Raw genomic sequence first — 20,013 nt, 5'->3', positions numbered from 1 at the left:
CCTACATGTGGCAAATGAACAGCAAGAATAAATACAGAAAAGTATGTTCAGCAACTATTCTAGAATACAAAATGTAACTAGGAACTCTGTTCTGGTAAGCTATGTTACAATAACTGATGAGAAAGCTTTATTATTAATCTACGTAAAAAGAGTATATATGATCTTTATTCACCTACTCAGACTAACCAGGTTTCTTGGATTTTGCAAATTAAAAAATTCATGCAAACACAAAATTCAGGAGATGAGTGGTTTAAAATTTCTGTCAAAAGTTGCCTACTCTTCCTGACAGTACATATTCACATTTAATATAACATGACAAGTTGAGTCTAAGGACGCAGCACTAGGCCCAGCTCTTTTATTACTTAGTTCTGAATGCTACTCTTCCCAGAGGTAAAGTGACTATAACCTATATCAACACCTGCTGAAAAAGCGGTCAGGACAATAAAAGAGCTTTTTTCTGCTAAGTAGAGAAAGACATGGGGAAAGCAGTAACTTGATGAGATGGACCTTTCCAGGGAGAAAGTGATGAAAATTAGGATAGACCTAGAAGCATGGTTCCTCATTAAAAGGGAACATGAGGGAGAACCTGAGCAAAAGATGCTCCTGAGTAAAACACAGGCAGAAGAACTATGGAGGTCAAGTAAGCACACCAAGAGAGGAGTAAATGAGCATGAAGTTAGCCACACCAGGCGGGGGCCCAAAGGAAAACCCCTTGGTTTTGGACTTAAAATTTAGTTTTGCCAGAGCTATGCTACCCTGCCATTATCAGTGAAAGGAAAACCTTAATCCTTAATCATTGAGTTGTAGCAATTCTCTGTTAAATCATGCCATGACTAAAACTGTTTTCCTACTGCAAAAATACATGTTGTGTCTATATAGTCACCCTCCAGAAGTTCATGATGAATAATGTAGTTCTATTAAAATGCAGTCCTTTTACCCATCCTCTAAAGCTTCCAAACCAAATTAAGATCTTACAAATAGTAAGTCAGTCATCTTGGTCAACTCCTTTCATGGTAGCATTCTGATTAAAAAAAAAATGGATTTTAAGGATGGATGTAAACAATAAAAATGGTAGGCTGGCAAAATTACTCAGCAAGGTCATTCTACATTAGGGAGTGGCAAAGAAAAACCCACAGAGTTGTGAATCAAGACAAACAGTGTACTTATGCTGCAATCACTAGAACAGAGTGGGCAGGAAAGATTATGTAATGAAAGACAAGGTCAGGCAAGTAAATAGTGGCAGTATTGTACAGGGACTCCAAGAGGAGGACAAAAAGCTTGAATTGAATACACTGGAGCAGACAGCTGATAGTTTCAAAAGAGACATGGAAATATGACTTACACAGTCAGATCAACAGGCAACTATAGTTATCTAAACACCACCAAAATACTAGATTAGAAATACAAACATTCGGGGGGGGGGGGGGAAGGGAATGGAACGGAACATCAACCTTAATTTTACATTTCTTGACTTCAGAATAGCTTGCTCAACTTCAATGCTGCAAAAATGTTTGTATAAAAATCACCCATGCTTTGGGCAAAGAAACAGAACTACTGCACGTTAGTTGAGAAGATAGAAGGAGTATTTGGAAAAGCAGAAGCAATATTGATAAAGTTGTCAGAATCGTATATCCTACCCAATATCAAAATCAACAATAATTAAATTTCACTTTGCTGCTAACTGTGAGCAAGACAAACATTAGCCACAAAACAAGACTCAAACACATCCAATTGTTGTGGGGGCATGAAAAGCAGTTCCTTTTCCCCACAGTCACTGTACAACTGAAAAATATATAGCTGTATCTATAACTTAGAGAAAGCCAACATCAAAGATGAGAGTTCTGCACAACAGGGGAAGGCGTGCCACCAAGGGCTGAAAACCAATGTTCAGCTAAACCTAGTGGTTTCAAATGAGAGGCATGAAGGGGAGAGTTTGCATATCACATTTCTTCCTAGCAGTGCAATGCATGTTTCTTATCAGTCACCAACTCCTACATTTTCAAAATATTTTTCAAGCACTTGACTTTTTTTTCTTTTTCTTTTAAGGAGAGAGCAAGAAATGGAGTGAATGCCATGGATGAGCCTTTTTATTTTAATATTCTAGTATAATGTTCGTATCATCCTTTTCAGGTATATCATAAGCATACCTAGTTATTTCCTTGAATGCAAAAGGAGAAGTAAGGGTGGTTCTGGTGGTTTGTTTTCTTCAGCCTCTTCAAGGAGTGAACACTGGAAATCTTTAGATCTTTGACAAATACAATCTTCCCTATGGTTTCCATTCAGAACCCTGTTGCACATCATTTTGACCATGTAACTATCCTCTGCATTCTTCCACTGAGTCCATCTTCCCTACTATATCAACACTAAGCTAAATGTTTTCATTTGCAAGACCCTTCAGAGGCTCTTTACATACCATCTAGCAATAAGTATGCAGAGCTTGACTTTTGCCTCTATCATCAGCTGATAATGCCAGCTTCTGTCACATACTTGTTACAACAGACTATCTCTTATTTGGAAACTTAACATGCTACCACTTTTGTTTAGAAAGTGCATCCCATAAGCATCCATAAATTAAAGGAGAGTTGTAAGGGAGATAATGAATTGCCAAGATGTCTATAAAATTGTCAGCAGACTGGCTACTGGCCTGCTAAGTCATGCCACTCATGATAACCAAAAGGAATCAGATTTTGTGGTAGAGGCAATATCTTTTATTTGACCAACTAGATTTTTGCGCGCACACACAAAAAAAATTCTTTATCTGCAAGCTTTCGGGCACAGGCACCCTTCTTTGGGCATAGGAGAAAAGATTGTAAAAGTTCTCCTAAGTAGAAGTGAAAGTTCATGTTTCATGGCAGAGTTGAAGGTGGCATAAAATCTCCTGTTTGGAACCATTCATTTTATATGCAGATTAGGCTCAGAGAAAAGTTGGAAGTCTGTACAGTAGTCTGTACACACTATTCCAACTTTTCTCGAAGCCTAAGCTGCATATAAAATGAATGGTTCCAAAGAAGAGATTTTACCCCACCTTCAACTCTCCCATGAAATGTGAACTTTCAGTTCTACTTAGGAGAACTTTTACACTCTTTTCTCCTATGCCCAAATAAGGGTGCCTGCGCCCGAAAGTTTGCAGATAAAGAATTTTATGAGACCAACTAGATTTTTGCAAAAAAATGATATAATCTCTACCATGAGTTCTGATTCCTTTTGCCTCTAGACCAATTCAGGTATCCAGGTTATAGCCGTCTCATAATAACCAATTCTCTCTTGCTGGTTTTCTGTGCGTCTCTTATCTGAGGATGTAAACTGTTTGGGGATAGGACAATTTTGTTTTGTCTCTTCACCGTGCCTACCACTAGGTCAATGATTCTCAACCAGGGTGCTACCAGATCCTTTAAGGGGAGGTAAAAAGAGATGAGAGGTGTGAAAAGAAAAGAAGGTAAGGGCAGGCTCAAGCTTGTCCCTTCCTGGCCAATCCATATTGTCTAGCCCCTCTGCAAGGAATTCAGCACCATAATATATAAAGTAGTTTTTGAATTTGGGGGCCACTCAATTCACAAAAGTTATGGAGGTGTGCCTCAAGTCCAAAAAAAGGTTGAGAGCCACTGCACTAAGTGCTGCCATGACATCTACATGTAAAATTTAAAAAAAAAAGGGGGGGAGATATTGCTTCTAACTCTCTAAGTGGAAGTACATAATTATTAATTCACCGAACTAGCAAATTATCCTGCAATCTTAGGGACTGGAAGAAACATGAAAAACAGCCACTCCCCTTTCTAAGAGGCAGATATCTAGCCCTGAGTTATCAAGTCAAGTAATTCCCACAGAAACGTCATTGTCTAATTTTCATTTACATTATGTTACACCAATATATGTGATCCCTCTGAGCTTGTTCACAGTAAATTTGATTATGGCACCCTATACTGCATTCACCAAGTTATAAATGAAAATACTGAATAAGATTTGACCCAAAATGGATGCCTGAAAATCCTGCTAAACTATGTTCAAACTTTTGTGCTAACTGGAATTAATATTACATGGGCATGTAATTACCTAGTACACAAATGTTCAACATGCAACTGCTCAGCATGTGATCTGCAAACATTCATTTTCAGCAAAATCTAATTATTTTTTTTTAGTTTAAAAAGGTTTCAGTCCCCACGTTTGCGAAGATCTTTCACATGCAAGTATAACAGTTGGTGCAGATCTGTCTTCTTGTTTCCTGCTATGTAGAGATACAAAGACAGAGGGATGTCAACTCAAATCAACCCTGGAGTGCTGTTAACTCTATGATGATATCATGTTAGCATTAATTTTTTAATTACTGATTATTCTAGCACATAAGAAACTTCATTTTCCTTTGTGAACTTAATTCCTGCTCCTTTTTCTTATTTCCATTCTTATGATAAGGAAGAAGAGACTAAGGCCCTTTCATTACATACAAAACTTAATGATGTTTTGCCTACACGGTTATGCGAGCTAGGGGTGTGGAGATCACATCCAATAGCCGGTATACTTCAGCCATCAAAACCCACAATGTGGATCAGCTTGCAGAAGGCTGTTTCTGTTAGCAAAGCTTCTGCCATTTAGGGAGCCAGTGTTTTCCTACTTCCTAGGGTTATTCCTTCAGTCAGAAGAGTGCAACTACACAGGGGGGCTCAGCTGCTACAATTAAGGCAGCAGCAACCCCCTAGCCTGGACTAAGCACCTGACACAGAAGGAAACAAGAACTGGAAAGGACAACTGGGAAAGAAGGGGGAAAAAAGAGAGTGAAGGTCCTAATGTTTTCACTGTAAACAATACTATCCAAGACAGTAAGGTGTTGAATAATGTTAAACTTTGTTAACAAACCACAGTAATACTCTACCTTTGATCTTTGTGCAAATTTCTCACTGACCATAATGGGAGTTTTATATCAAGCTCTCCTCATCTTATTGTTTTATTGCCTCATATACAAGTGTGTGAAATTTGTAGCAGTTTGCACTATAAAAGCTATTTGAACTATAAAAATGTATTATAGTAATTTTCATGTCTCTTCCCCCCTCCCCCAAACTATTACAAAGTTGCCTTCTCAATCCTTTGAGACCTAATTTACAAGATTTCCCCAAAACATTTCCACTGCCACTTCAGTTTCCAACATGAACTCATGTAGGGTCTCAATGTGATATTAGTTATGTATGTTTTCCTGAACTTTGATGATTTTGACCCCTTACCTTCAGTTGCTGAATTACTCTTTCAAGGTTTTTTTTTTTAATTATAAGTTTTATACACCAATTAGCAACTTAAAAATTTAAACTCATCCAAAAAGTTAATGGAAACTTGATTGATTGATATTAAGAGGAAAATGAGGCATCTATATAAAAATCAATGGATCTGAAGTAACAGATTCAATAGCAAGTCACTAAGCTCTAATCATCTGTTTGCAAGGTAAAAGTAGAATCTCATACACTTCTGAATTTCTAGGTTACTGAAATGAGTATTACACAATTGTACTATATGGCAAAGCTATATATTACACTCTATACAGAGTGCGATATATATTTGCCATACTGGGCAGAACAATGTTCTGCTCAAGCCTGGCTTCCAACTGAGTTTATTATACATTTTAAAGTTCTGAAAAACAGAACTATCCTCCTAGCTATCTAAAATGTCTGACAAATCAGACATAGCATGTCACTCAATTATTACTTCATCCTGCAGCTTCCTACACCACCTTCAGCAATAAGGCACACTGGCTAAACTAGAATCTCTCACACACCACTCTGGGTTTTGTGAGTCACTACCTGACTTCCCTTAGATAACAGCCAAATCATCTTTTTAAATAAAAAGAATGATGACCCAAAGTTAAATGTCAGAACATTTTCCCTTCAGATATATACTTTATCTGCATTACTACAATTAAAACAAGCTGAGACAGAACGTGCCATGTCTCCCCAATTACTACATTGGAACTTATTCTAAGTTTCAGATGATCTTCATTCATAGCTCACTCGGACAAAGATACCGTTTCTTCTACTGAGGCAGCACACAAAAACTGTTACTTTGCTAACTATGCATTTAGTAGCTATGGTTATACATAAATAAAGTGCTTTCTGTTTAAACCTACTTCAACTATAAGAAGTTTGTGTCTATTTTATCATAAAAAGGACACATCTTTCTCAACTGAAAAATAATGCTTTTCCCTAATACTGGTTAACACATCTACTAATCAAGGGTGAATTCTTATAACACGTATTTGTCTGGATTTACAGCACTAGTCAGTAACCCCAAAAGTAATTTACATAAGGAATAGTTAGAGCACAGTACAGGGCATCTTCTTACAAGGAAGAAACATCACGCTGCTGCTGTTGCCTTTACTATTGCAGTCAAGCCCTCAATTCATGTTTATAATGCTGATTCCCTAGACCAGTGGTGCCCAACTTTCTGGGCTGCAGGCCAGATGAGTGGGACAGATCAGCACATAGTTATCACTCTCCTGCCCTGCCCCAATCCCAGCCACATGTGTGCCGAACTGGACCCACCACCCTGACCCCATATGCCACCCATATCCAGTGCACAAGGCCACATCATCCATCCCACAGGGTCTGGAAATTTGGTGGAAGGGGAGCAGTAACAACATTCACTGCCAACACCCCCAGCTGCCAAATTACTAGACCTGTGGGGAGCCCCAGGGGCCAGATGACATGGCACTGTGGGTCAGAGGTTGAGCACTACCCTTTTCAGCAGTAAACAAAAGTAACCACTTTATCCAGTTAATGAAAAAAAAAAAAAATGGTCTTCAAGTAAGGTACTCCTTAATGAAACCAAACAAGACTTGTGTATCAGCATCTTAAGGCAAAACTGTGAATCAAAGATGAGCCAAATGAGTTAATTCTACTGCACAAGTTTAGCTGTAACTGAGTTACATATTACTAAATAGCAATTTGGAGAAGTAATACTATTCTTTTCTTTTTTTAAAAAAAAGATTTTAAGTTTCAGTACTGGTGAAAGGCATTAGACTGAAATCACTGAGAAGTGTTCCAGTCACATAAGAACAGGTAAATAACATAGGTAACAGCAGTTCAAGATTCCACAAAATACCTTTCCAAATTGTCTCAGTTTTAAAAGATTTCCTGCAAACAGTATTAATTTTTCCTGTTTATTCTGCTTTAGGAAATCTTTTTAAAATTTCAGTATAAATACAGCCTGAAACTTCTTCAAGCTCCTAATGAACTGACACAGCCCCTCTAGGGGGTAGAACTGGTGGAAACTGCCATCTACTCCACTGGTTCCCAACTTTTTTTTTCCCCCCATGCCCCACTGCTGGGAGCAGAGTGGGGCAGCAGTCTGGGCACAGGGGAGCTCCCACCACATGGTGTGGCTCGTTTTTTCTGTGTGGCATTAGTGGCATTGCCCCCACAACCTTCATTTGGGTCACGACCCAGGGTTGGGAACCACTGATCTACACAAAGCACAGATAAGGCCCAAGTTATTTCATCACCCTGCTCAGTGCCTACACTGTAGTTTTCACTGATGCTACCACCCACGGAGCTACATGCATTTTTTAAAGTCTTCAAAAAGTTTATAAACCAGGTTTTTAAAAGGTATTAATGTGACCAAAGTTGCACAAATAATTTTCAAACCTTCTACTACACACCTAGGTGCTTATCTCGCATTGATTTTAATAGGTACTTTTGAAAGTCCCACAGCTATCTCATCACACATAATTTATAAGATAACTGATATTCATAGCTTTCCACCTATCCATCAAACCAGGTCAAATAATAAACCTACAAATAAAATATGAAAAATTACATCTAATTTCAAACACTACCTCATTTTGTCTACTGCATAACATTTTTTCTTGAGCACAAATATATGGAACTCAAGTTACTCAAATTAAAGGTAACAATAGGGATTTGCAAGCATATTGCCTTGACCAAATTTCTACTTCCACTTGCATGCATCAGAAGAAGAAAGTCTAAAATCTAAAATCAACAAAACTCATCAATATTAAGATCTAAAACATTCAGAGTGGGCCTAAACTGTGATTCCACAAAACCAGTCTGATACCTCTAGGCAAAACACTAACAGCTGCCTTAAATTAAACTTAAAAAAAGGTTTTAAAAAGTTCACTTTTAAACAGAGATGGTCATTTCATGATTAATAATTAGACTATTTGACCTTAAATGTTAACCTTCACACAAAACAAGAAGAGTGGTTTCTGTGAACTATTCTACTTCTCAAGTGCATGTTAATCAAAACAGAGAAGCTTCAAGGGATGTTTCTCCTCCTTTTGAAAATCTAGTTAAAACAAACAAATACTCTGATTCATTACCACAACCTCAAGGGCCTGTCAACAATTAAAAAAAATATTTTTCTAGTATAGATGCAAGTCAAAATGCGAGATATACAGAATAAGGAAACTGAATTGAATACTCTGAAAACAGAAGTGATTTTGCCATTTACTTTGACATCTGTACTCAAGATGTTACTTAAAAAAGTAAAATGGGCTATAATGCCTGACTCTTAGGCAGCACGTTTCCCCTTTCATACTACCAAGAAGAAAGGATGCTTATCCCCCCATTATGTTAAAAAAATGAAGTAATTTGCCTAAGATTACCCAAGCAGACTAGTAGCAGAGGCAGGAAATGTTCCTTAAGTCACTGAAGTCCTAACCCAGGCCTCCCTCAGTCAACTAGGCTAGCAGGGGCCAACCTTTCTGGCCAGAGTGCTATAAGCAAGCCCCATACCCTCTCTGAATGCCACTCCATTCCCCTGCTTAATCTGATGCTCTGCTTTCTGCTGTATCTGCAGGTTAGTCACCCTTGAACTAGACCATACTGCTTCTCCTGTTCTCCCTCAAAAAATGTAAAATTACATGTTTTAAGCACAATGAATTACTTGATTTCTGTATTTTCACTATAAAAGTCTTAGTGAACATTTTTTAACAAATTGACTGTAATGGCTTCTCTCAACTACAAACATTTGATGCAGTCTATTTTCATTTGGCTTGCCGGATATTTTTTCTTTCTAACATGAAGGTAGCTTCCAAAGTATCTGGTGAGGCTCAGAACATGACTCTGGGGTGCTATAACAACACATTTTGGTTCCCGCCCTAAAAAAAATGTACATGCTAAATAGACAAGACAGAAATCCAGCATAGATTAATAAATAAGCAAAATGTACAAGAACTGTTAGCTTTCAAGGATTGGCAGATTATTGTTTTGAACATTTTTGGTTCTTTGTTCATTTCCCCAAACCCTAACAAAAACATTACTCAGTCCAGATGTCCCAACCAACCTGCTGTGCCTTAGCTAATAACAGTATCCTCCCTTTACAAACATATTTTTCTTAGTAAACTGGCTAAAATATTTTTACTAATTTTTGCTATGCCTTATTTGAACAAAAATTAAAAACTGCAGTGTCACAAAGCAAAATTCTGTAGACTCATGACTCAAGTGCTTTCCATACCTTGCATCAATCTTGACAACGTAAGAATTTGGTCCTGCAAAGGGACTTTGGTATGGCTTAAGTTTTAAGCACCTGGCTGCAGGAGTGGAATTCACAAACATGGGTTAGGCACCTAAGCCCCCTATACAATGAAGGAAGACAGCTGGGCATCTACAAATGGGACTCAAAAAAAGCAGTAAAAGAAAATAGAGGGCGAGGTGTATCTCAAACTCTCTCCCTCCTCCTGCCCCCTCCCACCACTTGGGTGCCTACCTGCAGTCCTGAGTTAGTTACCTATGCAAAACTGGGATTCACAGATTTAATGTTTCCTGACCTCAAGCACCTAAGTAATTTCTTTGGGCACAGGAACTAGCCTACTCAAGAATGCCTGCTATAGTGTTCTCTTCTTACATAACAGCTTAGTACAGCACTCACTGTAGATGCAATTTACAAAGAATCCAACACAAGTGAAGTAACTGGTCTCCAGTGACACTCAATGAAGTTTGGATACCCAACTTCTTTAGGCCTGGGCCAGACACAGAATGGTTTGCTCTGAAACGACCAGAACATGAACTAAAAGGTATTTTCTTGTTTTACTGTAAGTTTCTGTGTGATCAAATCTTTAGGCTCCTTGAAAAAACCCCACAGCCTTACAAAGCAGAAAGACAACACTACACTCCCACCCATCAGCTTCCAGTTAGGTACCAATAAATGAAAGAATGCATATTTCTTTCAAACCAAAGTGTCCTTCCTAAACAGTGAGGCACACCAGCAGATAGCATAGGAATCTCTTTCAACTGTGTGCATCAAGTTTATTGTGGGAAAGTAGGACATCAATCTTCAGAACTGTAAAGTCACGTTACTCTAACAGTTCACTGGTTTCTGAAAAATGCAATGATCCACCATTGACTCGAATACTGAGTATGCTAGTCAAGTTCTTTATTTCACATACAGAAACACAAGCCAGGTCACTTAAACCAAGCCTAAACACTATTAGGAAGCAGCCTCCAGATTCTAAAGTCCTGTGTGAACAGAAAAGCCAATCCCTGCCCCTGCACCTTAGCAGTTGGGGGTGGGGAGACATTAAGTAGGGGTGGACTGATAAAGATTTTTTTGGCCGATACCAATGGCCGATTAACCAGCAATATCAGCCGATGCCGATATCAATCCAATAGCTGATATGTGCCTGGCAGCTTAAAGAGCAGCTCCCTGCTGGTAAGTCTGTGGGGTGAAGGGGCAAGGTAGAGGGAAGGGCCATGGGGTGGGGGGGCAGACTGAGGCCCCCACGGTGAGGGAGGAAGTGGGGCAGGGACAGGCACTGCCCAGCCAGGGCAGTGAATGCGACCCTCCTGGGAGGGAGACGGATCCATTGACAGCTCATCCAGGGGGGCATGGATCCACACCACTGCACACATCCCCAGGGGAAGCATGGGGGGCATGCACACCCCCTGATTTGTCCATGGGGTGAAGGCAGGATGCCCACTGTGGACTCGGGGCCAGGGGCTGTGCCAGGCTCTTCCCGGTGGGAGGGCTGGGCCAGGGATGTGCTTAGGGTGGGCAGTGGCAACAGTGAGAGGGGTAGCTAAGGTGAATTTTTAGGGTGGCTATAGCCAACCCTGTAGCCACCCCTCCCAGTGCCACTACCACCTGTCCCAAGTACAGCCCTGGCCAAGCCCCCCTGCTGGGAAGAGGGCAGTGCAGCACTCGCCCCTGAGCCTCCACCCTGCGCAGTGTAGCGTTTGGCCCACCTCCATCCCGCGCACAAATCTGGGGAACACATGTCCCCCTGGGGGTACACAGCTGTGGGGAGCTGTCCACCCTCCCCATGAGCCACCCATGGCTCCATCCCACACCCGCATTCACTGCCCTGGCTAGGCAGCGCCTGGCCCTGTCCCATGTTCTCCCTCCCTCACCATGAAGGCCTTGATCAGCTCCCCCCTGCCCACCACTGACTTACTGGACAGATGCTGCTCTCCCAGCTGCTGGGCTGCACTCCTGGCCATGTGCATGCTATGCCTACATGCATGCAAACGGCAATTATTGGTGACATTATCAATTACACCAGACAAAAACAGCCGACTGCAGATAACATTAATTTTCCTTTTATCAGTGCTGATCCGATATAGCAGTGAACCTCTAATGATAAGATGATCAAGAACCATGTCTGAGCACTCAATTTAGCCCAGCACAAGTGATACCAACCACAAAGCCAGACCAACTTACTGCTTCTTCACCTGCACACACCATGGCAGAGACACATTACTTGCGCACCAGCAGGGCTAAACACAGACAATCTGTTTACTGCAGCACTGACTGGTCTGGGACATGACTCCACATGACACAGTGGTTTACACAGGAGGCTTAAGTGGCACTTAACTGGAACTAGCCATGACTGAGGCCAAGTGTTAGTTCAAATAACTGACAGGGACTTCATGCAGGACAATGGGTCTGTCCATGCCTAAAGCCCGGTGTTTCCTGTGCTCACATTCAAAGAAGGCTGCTCAAATTTGAATCACACCAGTTGTCTGTTTTTAGCCCAAGACGTGCTCTACCTCCTAGAAATGCAAAAACCTCTTGGCTCCAAAACGATACCTTTGATTAGACCAACTGAGAAACTGTAAGAAAATATCTTTTTCTGCATGCTTTTGGGCTCATGCGCCCTTCTATCAGGCTCAGGGAAAAAGCACGCAAGGGGAAACTGTGGGAGGGTCCTGTAAGGCCAGCAGCTCTCAAGTGAGCCGGCGAAGGGGACAATTCACAGCGCTAAAGCCAGCCTGGCTCTCAAACAGCCCCATCACGCTTGGGTCCGTGTTAATACACAGAGGCACCCTACGAACCCCAAATCCTGCAAACACACCGGTCTGTAGGTGGATCTACACCTATTCACAGCCGCCCTCTTGGCATCGAGGGCCAGGCTACAAAATGACTGTCTAACTGTCAGGGAAAGGAAAAAATAACAATAATAAAAATTAAAAGGTAGGCACAGCTCTTTGCGTCAAGCCCATATCTTTCATTACACAGACTGCAACAGTCGGAGAAACCCTTCTATTAAAAACCCCAACAGTTTGAGTGGGTCTAATATGGGATTTACCCCAAGAGCCTTGCCTGCCTGAGCCCTTACACCACGGCGGCTACAACCTATACCCAGGGGGTGGGGTGGGGTGGGAAAAAGAGGCAGGCAAGGGCGGCCTTTTGTGCAGGGCAGGGGAGTAAGTGGCACCCAGGGAGCACGATCGGTGTGCGGCGGCGGCGGGGCCGGACCCTCCCGCTCACCTGCCGGGCAGCCGCACCCCGCCCGGGCCCCGCTCCCGCCGCCGCGGGGCCGCACCTGGGCCGAGCAAAGGGCGGCCGGACCCCCCCGGACCCTTCCTCTTCCCCTCCCCCTCCCCCGCGGACCTTTGTTCCGCGCTCGGCCCCCGCCACTTCCCGGCAATCACAGGCGGCCCCACCCCCACCGCCGCGCCCGTTTAACGGCGGCCACGTAACCGCCCCCCCGACACACACTGGGGGGGAGGGGCGCGACCGGGCCGGGGCCTGGGCTGACCTCGGTGGGGGCGCTGATCTCGAAGAGGTCGAGGCGGTTGGCGTTCCAGTGGTTGATGATGTCCGCCAGCTTGCGCCGCTCCTCCTCGCGCCCGCCGCCGCCGCCGCCCGACATCCTCCCGCAGCGCCGAGCCGCGCCGAGCCGAGCCGGAGCGGGGTCCTGGGCGCCGAGCCCCGCCCCCTTGCCTGGCTGCGCCGAGGGCGGAGAAGGAAGCGAGCCCCGCTGCAACGACAACGCCTCCTGCTCCCGGCTCCCGCCGCGTCTCTGCCCGCCGCGGCCCCGCCCCGCCCCGCTGCGCGCAACGCCGGGCCCGCCCCGCCCCGGGTGGGGGAGGGGCCGTGGGGCGGTGCGTGGAGCAGAGGGAGGGGCCAGGCCCCCTCCGCGCGCAATGGCCGCTCGGGCGTTGCTGTGGCCGGAGCAGGTGGCGGTGCGGTGCGGCGGGGCGGGGTGTCGCCTCCTACCCGGGCGACCCCTGCTGCAGTGCACCTGCTGGGCTGACGGGGAGCCTCGGACCCGCCCCGCTCCAGTGGGCGAGTTGTGGGTGGGCCCGGGGAGGTGGGGGAGGTCTTCCGTGCGCTGTGCGGCGTTGGGGTCGAGGCCAGCGCCAGACCTGCTCCCACGTCCGTGTGTACGGCTGCAGGTCCCTGAGCCATCGCGGGCACCCTCTGCGTCCAGAGCCATGTACACCTCTCAGGCCCCAGATGCATAATGCTCACCTTCGGGTCCCAGATCCATAAAATGGTGCTTCCTCAGCCTGACAAAGGGTATTGATACCTGAAAGCAGGCAAAGAATTTTTCCAGCTATTTGAGTTGGTCTAATAAGAGATCACATTCACCCAAAGAGCTGTGTCTGCCTATGTCCTTAGACCAACACAGCTACAACCTACACCCCAGATCCATAATAGGCACCCACAGGTCCCACATCCATATATACATCCTCTGGTCCTAGATCCATAACATGCATTCTTGATCCATAGTATGCATCCTCTGGTCCCACAGCCATATATACACCCTCAGATCCTATATCCGTACACATACTCTCAGGTCCTAGACCCATAATATGCACCTTTAGGTTTCAGATCCATATATATACCCTCAGTTCCCAGATACCAATACACACCCTCAGGTCCCAGATCTATATACAAACCCTCGGGTCCTAGATCCATAATAAGCATCCTACATCCATAATACACATCCTTAGATCACACATTCATATATATGCCTTCAGATCCCATATCCATATACACTTTCAGGTCCTAGACTCATAATATGCACCCTCAGATCCCACATCCGTATATACACCCTTAGTTCCCAGATCCATATATATATACCCTTAGTTCCTAGATCTGTAACATACATCCTAGATCCATAGTATGCGCCCTCAGGTCTCATTTCCATATATACATGCTCAGGTCCCACATCCATAATATGCACCTTCAGATCCCAGGTGCACATATACATCCTCACAGCTAAACCTGAGGAGCAGCAAAAAGTGCTCTGTTTTTACAGTTTCTAAGTGTACAATATGCATATGTTTCTTCAGGATAGCTCTTTGCTGTACTGAGTCCAATAGATCTGGCTGTCAGGGTTGCCTCCCTTATTCAGTTTCAGAATCCAGCAGTGGTTTGTTTGGGTTTCTTTCTCCCCACCCCAGAATAAAAAGGGTTTAAGGAGCAGCAATAACTAATCTTCCCTTTGCGCCTGTGCCATTGCAGAGTTATGTGCTTTGCCATAGAAAAGAGGATTTGCCTCAAATGACCACACCCAAGGCTGTTTTCATACCTCTTTTCAGGGTTGTTCTAGAATTGTGCATCACAAGAAGTCCTAACAAAAAGTGTTGTGTCAATGTAACCCACAGAGTGTTTCAAAGTATCATCTATCCTCCTTTGCTAGGAGAATTTGGATTAGTTCTTCTTGCTGATGACATTTTGACTGGCTGGATTATTTGAAGGAGAGTGTATCACTCAGGGGTCTCATCCATGCCAAATCATAAACCCTTACCACTTTAACAGAGGGGCAGTACTGGCTGCCTACGCTTTTAACAGTTTAGGTCAGTTACCATCTTGCCCTACATCTATAATTGTTCTGGAATTGCAAAGGTGTGATACAAAGCCCTTATGGGACTCTATGCCACATTTCTAGGACAGCGCCGTGAAGCACCTATTGCTAGGAAAGTTTGAAAGACTTTCTGGAAGCCCTTGAAAATTTTAGGAGATGAAATAAGGTCTGTAACCTGCTATGAAACCCTCTTAAATATACAAATCCTAACACCATTTCTTAATTCTGTTTATAGAACAGAACCTAAGAAGAAAACGTAGTTCTCACTTCTTGCTCAGCAGGAAAGGATTGTGCTACAGTTTTTTAAAAAGCTGTCATATGGCTTCCAAGAAGGCTATGGCCAAATAAGAAAGGATGTTTTGGCAGGATCTGCAAAGAAACAAAGGCCATCTGATTTTCATGATGCAATAGCTATACCCCCACTACTGTGTAATGGGACAGCTCCAAGGGAACTGCAGATGATATCTGCAGAGTGAAGTACTATTTTGTAGGCTGGAATTATTCAACCCACTGGTATGGGCAGGTTGATCAAGATCTGGGATGAGTAATTGTGGCTGTATAACTTAATGTTTAGGAAAGAGACTTTTACATGCCTGTGTTAAGATGAATATTGCTTTAGCTGCTCATAAAGACGAAAGTCCTGCTGCCTGTAGAAAAGAAAGGTGATTACCCTGTGGGTTTTGGGTACCCAGAATAGTTACCTTACAATTGCTGTCACACCTGGGATTTCAGACATAAACAAGCACCAGGAACAAAAGCGTCATTGTTTTAGACTAGCATGGTATGTTTGGTCATCTATTCTCTCTCACTTCCTTTCTCTTCCTCCCCCCCAAAACTGCAGCAATTCAGCATTTTTAAACAGTTATGCCATCATCTTCTCTGGTGTAGGCAGATTCTGCAAACTGAGTGGGATTGGAGTGGGCTATTAATATTTGGATGAGATTCTCAAAACTCCTGGTAGCTGCAATGCAGTTCTCTACTGGTGGTAGTAATGTTGGGAGCGCAACTACAGACCAGCTGCCAGCATTTACTACTGTGCTGACTAAACCGTCTCTGAGCTGGACAGTGCTGAAATGCAGTGTTACAAAAGCAAGGGGCCATCTGCCTTTACAATCAAACTGTTGCCATCGCAAAAGGAGCCAGCACTAGTGTAGCAATAGGAAATTTTAAGGAAAGGCTTAGTATAGCCTAGCTGTCTAACATACTTATTTGTGAGACAGTGCCACAGTATGTTTTGGAGCACTGAAATGGTGGAGGTAAAACAGAAGTCCTGGTCATTTCAGACTTGTCTATACAGGGAAGTTAATCTGTAATAGTGTGTAGGATGTGAGTTTACAGCCCCACTATCTGCTCTGACTCCCTATGCAGCTTTTCTTGGTAAACACTAAGAATGACTGTATGTAAAGTAACTTACCCCAACTCAGTCCTCAAAGCGTATTCACATGGGGAGTGAGCTGACAGTAGCTGGTGCATTGCAAATTTACATCCTAGCTTACTATACACTAACTTGCATGTACAGACAAGCCCATAGTAATTAAAGATACTGCGATACATTTTGCAAATGTTTATACTGGCCGTATTCCCCCTTGGATAATTATATCTTTCCTACAGAAAATTCACCATTGCTTCCCACATGAGTGCTTCACTTTGGAGCCTCACTGTTGCAATGGGAGGTCAAACAGCTGCTATAAAGCCTGGTAGAAGAAGTGATCTCTGTTTATAGTTGTTAAGCATTTAGGAGGGTTTGTTTGGTTTTGGTTTTTTGTTTGTTTTTTGGATAAAAGGCATCATGTAAAGATAATAAACAGAATAAATTATTTGAGCTACAGTGAAAAGTCATCTTCATTTAAAGCTTCACCTAAAGTTATTTGGGACTATTCCTTTTTTTTTGTATTATGTTTTGAGGTCTTTATTTTGTATTAGTTATACAGTGAGAAAACCTGAGGAATTTGCAGTTTAATGCCAAATCTTTCTAGCATTATTTCAACAAGTAGCTGCACTGAAGTCAATGGGACAACTGGATCTGGGTCTAAATTAGTGGAATAATCAAACAACTGATGGCAAATAATGGAGCAAGGCTTTAACAAAGGAAATAAAAGGAAACAGAAAGCAAAAACTATTCTGGGAGGGGTATTATTTACAACATGTACTTTTGCTTTATAATTTTTTCCCTTACATGAATAGTGTAAATTTAATATACATATAATAATAGATTATTGGGTTATCACACTGCCATAAAAAGCCATCCCTGTGATTGTTTATGTAGTGCTCCAAGTGTCTTAGGCATTTTATAGATAAGATACCTGCCCTTCCATTAGAACTAACAGTCTAATTTTAGTCATGACATAATGAGTGAGAGCAACGCACACAGAGTTAGGGAGAAGAGGGATACTGGTAAAAATCTAGCTAAAACTATTAAATTACCTGGCTACCTACACATGTTGATAACTTTACTAGGTGAGATTTATATTATCCTCCCTCACAATGTGTTTTTCAGGCTCGGAGAATTTAACAAATCTTTAGGAATAATTTGAAGGGAGAGAATGAGCCTGCTTGACATTGGGGGTTAAGCAGTATTTCTATCTTTAGGGGCATGGAAGAAAGCTGTCATGTAGGCCTAGAGGGTGGAGCTGCACACGGGTTCAGGAAGAACACGCAATAAAGAATGAAGTGGGAGATGTAGTCCAGGGCAGTATTCTGAAGTCTTTAAAGGTGGCAAGCACAAGAATTTTAAACTTAATATAGAGGACATGGATAGGGTGTAAAGAAATTCAAGGTGGGGAATTCTGTAGTCAGAATGCAATCAAGAAGCTGATTTGATCGTTAGTGTTTCAAAGCAATTATAGGAGAACTAATATGTATTTTATGAAGATTAGAGAAAAGGAGATGTTAGGGTCAAGATGGAAGGAGCCAGATCCTATTCACTCTTCATGCACTTAAGTGGTAGGTACATAGTTGCATAGTTGCAGTTTTCAGCATTCATTCATTTTCTACTTCACCTGTGGCAGAATAGCTTGTCTTGCTTGTACATCTGCCAGAAGTAATGCAGAGAAGGGAGGCAAGGGCGCTTTCATCTTTTAGCCCAATAAGTGACTGGCACTGGCCCTGTGGACAAGTGAACCAAGTTCTAGTCTGTCCCCCACTGCTCCCCCTGCCCCTTCCCACAAAAGCATTCAACCCTGAATCTCCTGCTTCCCAGCAAAATCCTCTAACTATGAAGCTACAGGTGGGTATTGCCCAGCATACTCTCCAGCTCTTCTCTTGAAGCTGGCCCAAAGCAACTTGCAGTGGTCACTGGATAAAATGGATAAACAGCACTGGGAAAGCTTCATGCTAGACAGGGAAGGGAAAAATTAAATTTGTTATTACATCATTAACTCACCAACATTAATTGTGCACACTGTATACATCAAATTGTCAATTGTGCAGCCTAATTAGTAAGAAAAAATACTATATGTGCACTGTGTGGGCTAGTTAATAGTACAGTGAAAACCTTTTATTTTGTGTTGCTTTAATATATTTAAATCTGCATCTTTATTGTTGTGTGAGTTTAGGCATTTGTATTTAATTTCCTTCACTTTAGTTTTTTCATTCTTTTCTTTCTTTTAAATCTTAAATAAGTGTAGGTGGTTGAATCCTAGCACCGTCAAATTATGCAATTGTGTTTTCTGGAAATTGTTAGGGTTTAAACTCAACCTTCCTCACTCTGCTTTTTGGGGGAGGACACAGTTTAATAAAATATTTTGCCTGGTTTTGTAGATTGAAACTTTTCACAGCTCTGACTACACAGTTGAGATTTCTGTCATGAAAAGTTTTATGTATCCAAGTTTCGTTGACATGGCATGACTCAGGTCTATAAGCATTTGTACAATCACATTGAAAGGTTTCACTCCTGCTTTAACTGAAGTTAATCTTTTGGTTTAAATTCAGCAAGGTAGTTAAGTGTGTACCTATTCTTATGCATCTGAGCAATCCTCCTGACTTCATCAAGGTAGGTAAGCATGCACTAGGCTTCAGTGGAAGTATTGCTAGAAGTCAGAAAAATGTACAAGTATCTTGGTTAATTGGATTCTTTAATACGACAAGTTCTAGTTAAATGTTCACTGTCACTGTTGATGAAAGAGTGGAATAGACCACCAAGGTAAGTGGAGGACTTTTCACCTGTTGATGTCTTCAAATCATGATAGCATGCTTTTTTGGAAGAAATGCTTTAACTCATGATTGGCTAATGGGTCCAATACAGGAGTAACCACATCAAACTTAATAGCCTGTGATATGGAGAGAATCAGATTAGGGCTGCTGACAGAAGTGATATTTGTCGCACAATCGGCACCCAAAAAGCGCTCTGGGGGACAGAAGTACACAGCTGCAGAGAGCTTTAAAAGTGCCCAATTGCACATCAAATTAACCCTCATTTAAACGAGGGCTCAGATGAAGGTGCTCTGGAGCAGAGTGCCTTCACTAACTCCTGTTCCAGGCATCAGCCCACCCCTGGTGCTGTCTTCTGGATGGAAGGGGGGAGAATGCAGGTTAGGGGGCTCCAGTGTGGGGTTTGCCCAGCCTATGCTTGAAGAAGGGGGCTGGTGGACTGGAGGCCCCACCTCAGGGGGACTCCAATCCACCCTCCCCCTCAACCTCCTCCCCCAAAAGTGCAGGCTGGGCAAGCCCCAGACCAGTGCTCCCTCCCCTGCCTTCTACCTCCTACCATCCTGAAGACAGCACCAGAGTTTGAGGAGGGGAGAGGGCGGGCTGCAGACACACAGCTTCTTTCCACTGGATTGGCTCCAAAGTGGAGCTCGATCTCTCCTACTCCCCACAACCAAACAGAGAATGTCTGTTATGTCAGGAAGTTCACTGTAACTCATAGTGCTTTCTGTGAAGCACCATGTGTTACAGCGTAGAGCTGCACATCTGTCAACATCCTAGATGACTCCAGGGTCCCTTTTGGCCCCAACTCTATTAACTGAAAGTGTCGTCAGTTT

The 20,013-nt window shown here is 42.9% G+C and overlaps 1 protein-coding gene across 18 annotated transcripts in view; it reads right to left on the bottom strand.

The window, feature by feature from the left end:
• Positions 1-13,223, bottom strand: part of AFDN (afadin, adherens junction formation factor) — a 195,571-nt gene extending 182,348 nt beyond the window's left edge. For 12 of the 18 annotated variants that reach the window (XM_059715006.1, XM_059715048.1, XM_059714984.1 and 9 more), the window contains exon 1: positions 12,974-13,222. In XM_059715006.1, the coding sequence (XP_059570989.1) occupies positions 12,974-13,087 (114 nt within the window). In that variant the 5' untranslated portion in view covers positions 13,088-13,222. Of the gene's footprint in view, positions 1-12,973 lie in introns of all 18 variants that reach the window. The other 6 variants (XM_019479784.2, XM_059714980.1, XM_059714969.1 and 3 more) reach the window with 2 other exon arrangements.
• Between the last annotated feature and the right edge of the window lie 6,790 nt (positions 13,224-20,013).

The sequence above is a fragment of the Alligator mississippiensis genome, chromosome 1, assembly GCF_030867095.1.
Source record: "Alligator mississippiensis isolate rAllMis1 chromosome 1, rAllMis1, whole genome shotgun sequence".
Lineage (NCBI taxonomy): Eukaryota > Metazoa > Chordata > Crocodylia > Alligatoridae > Alligator > Alligator mississippiensis.
The sequence above is the reverse complement of the archived record's forward strand: the minus strand, read 5'-3'. Positions and strand labels throughout refer to the sequence as shown.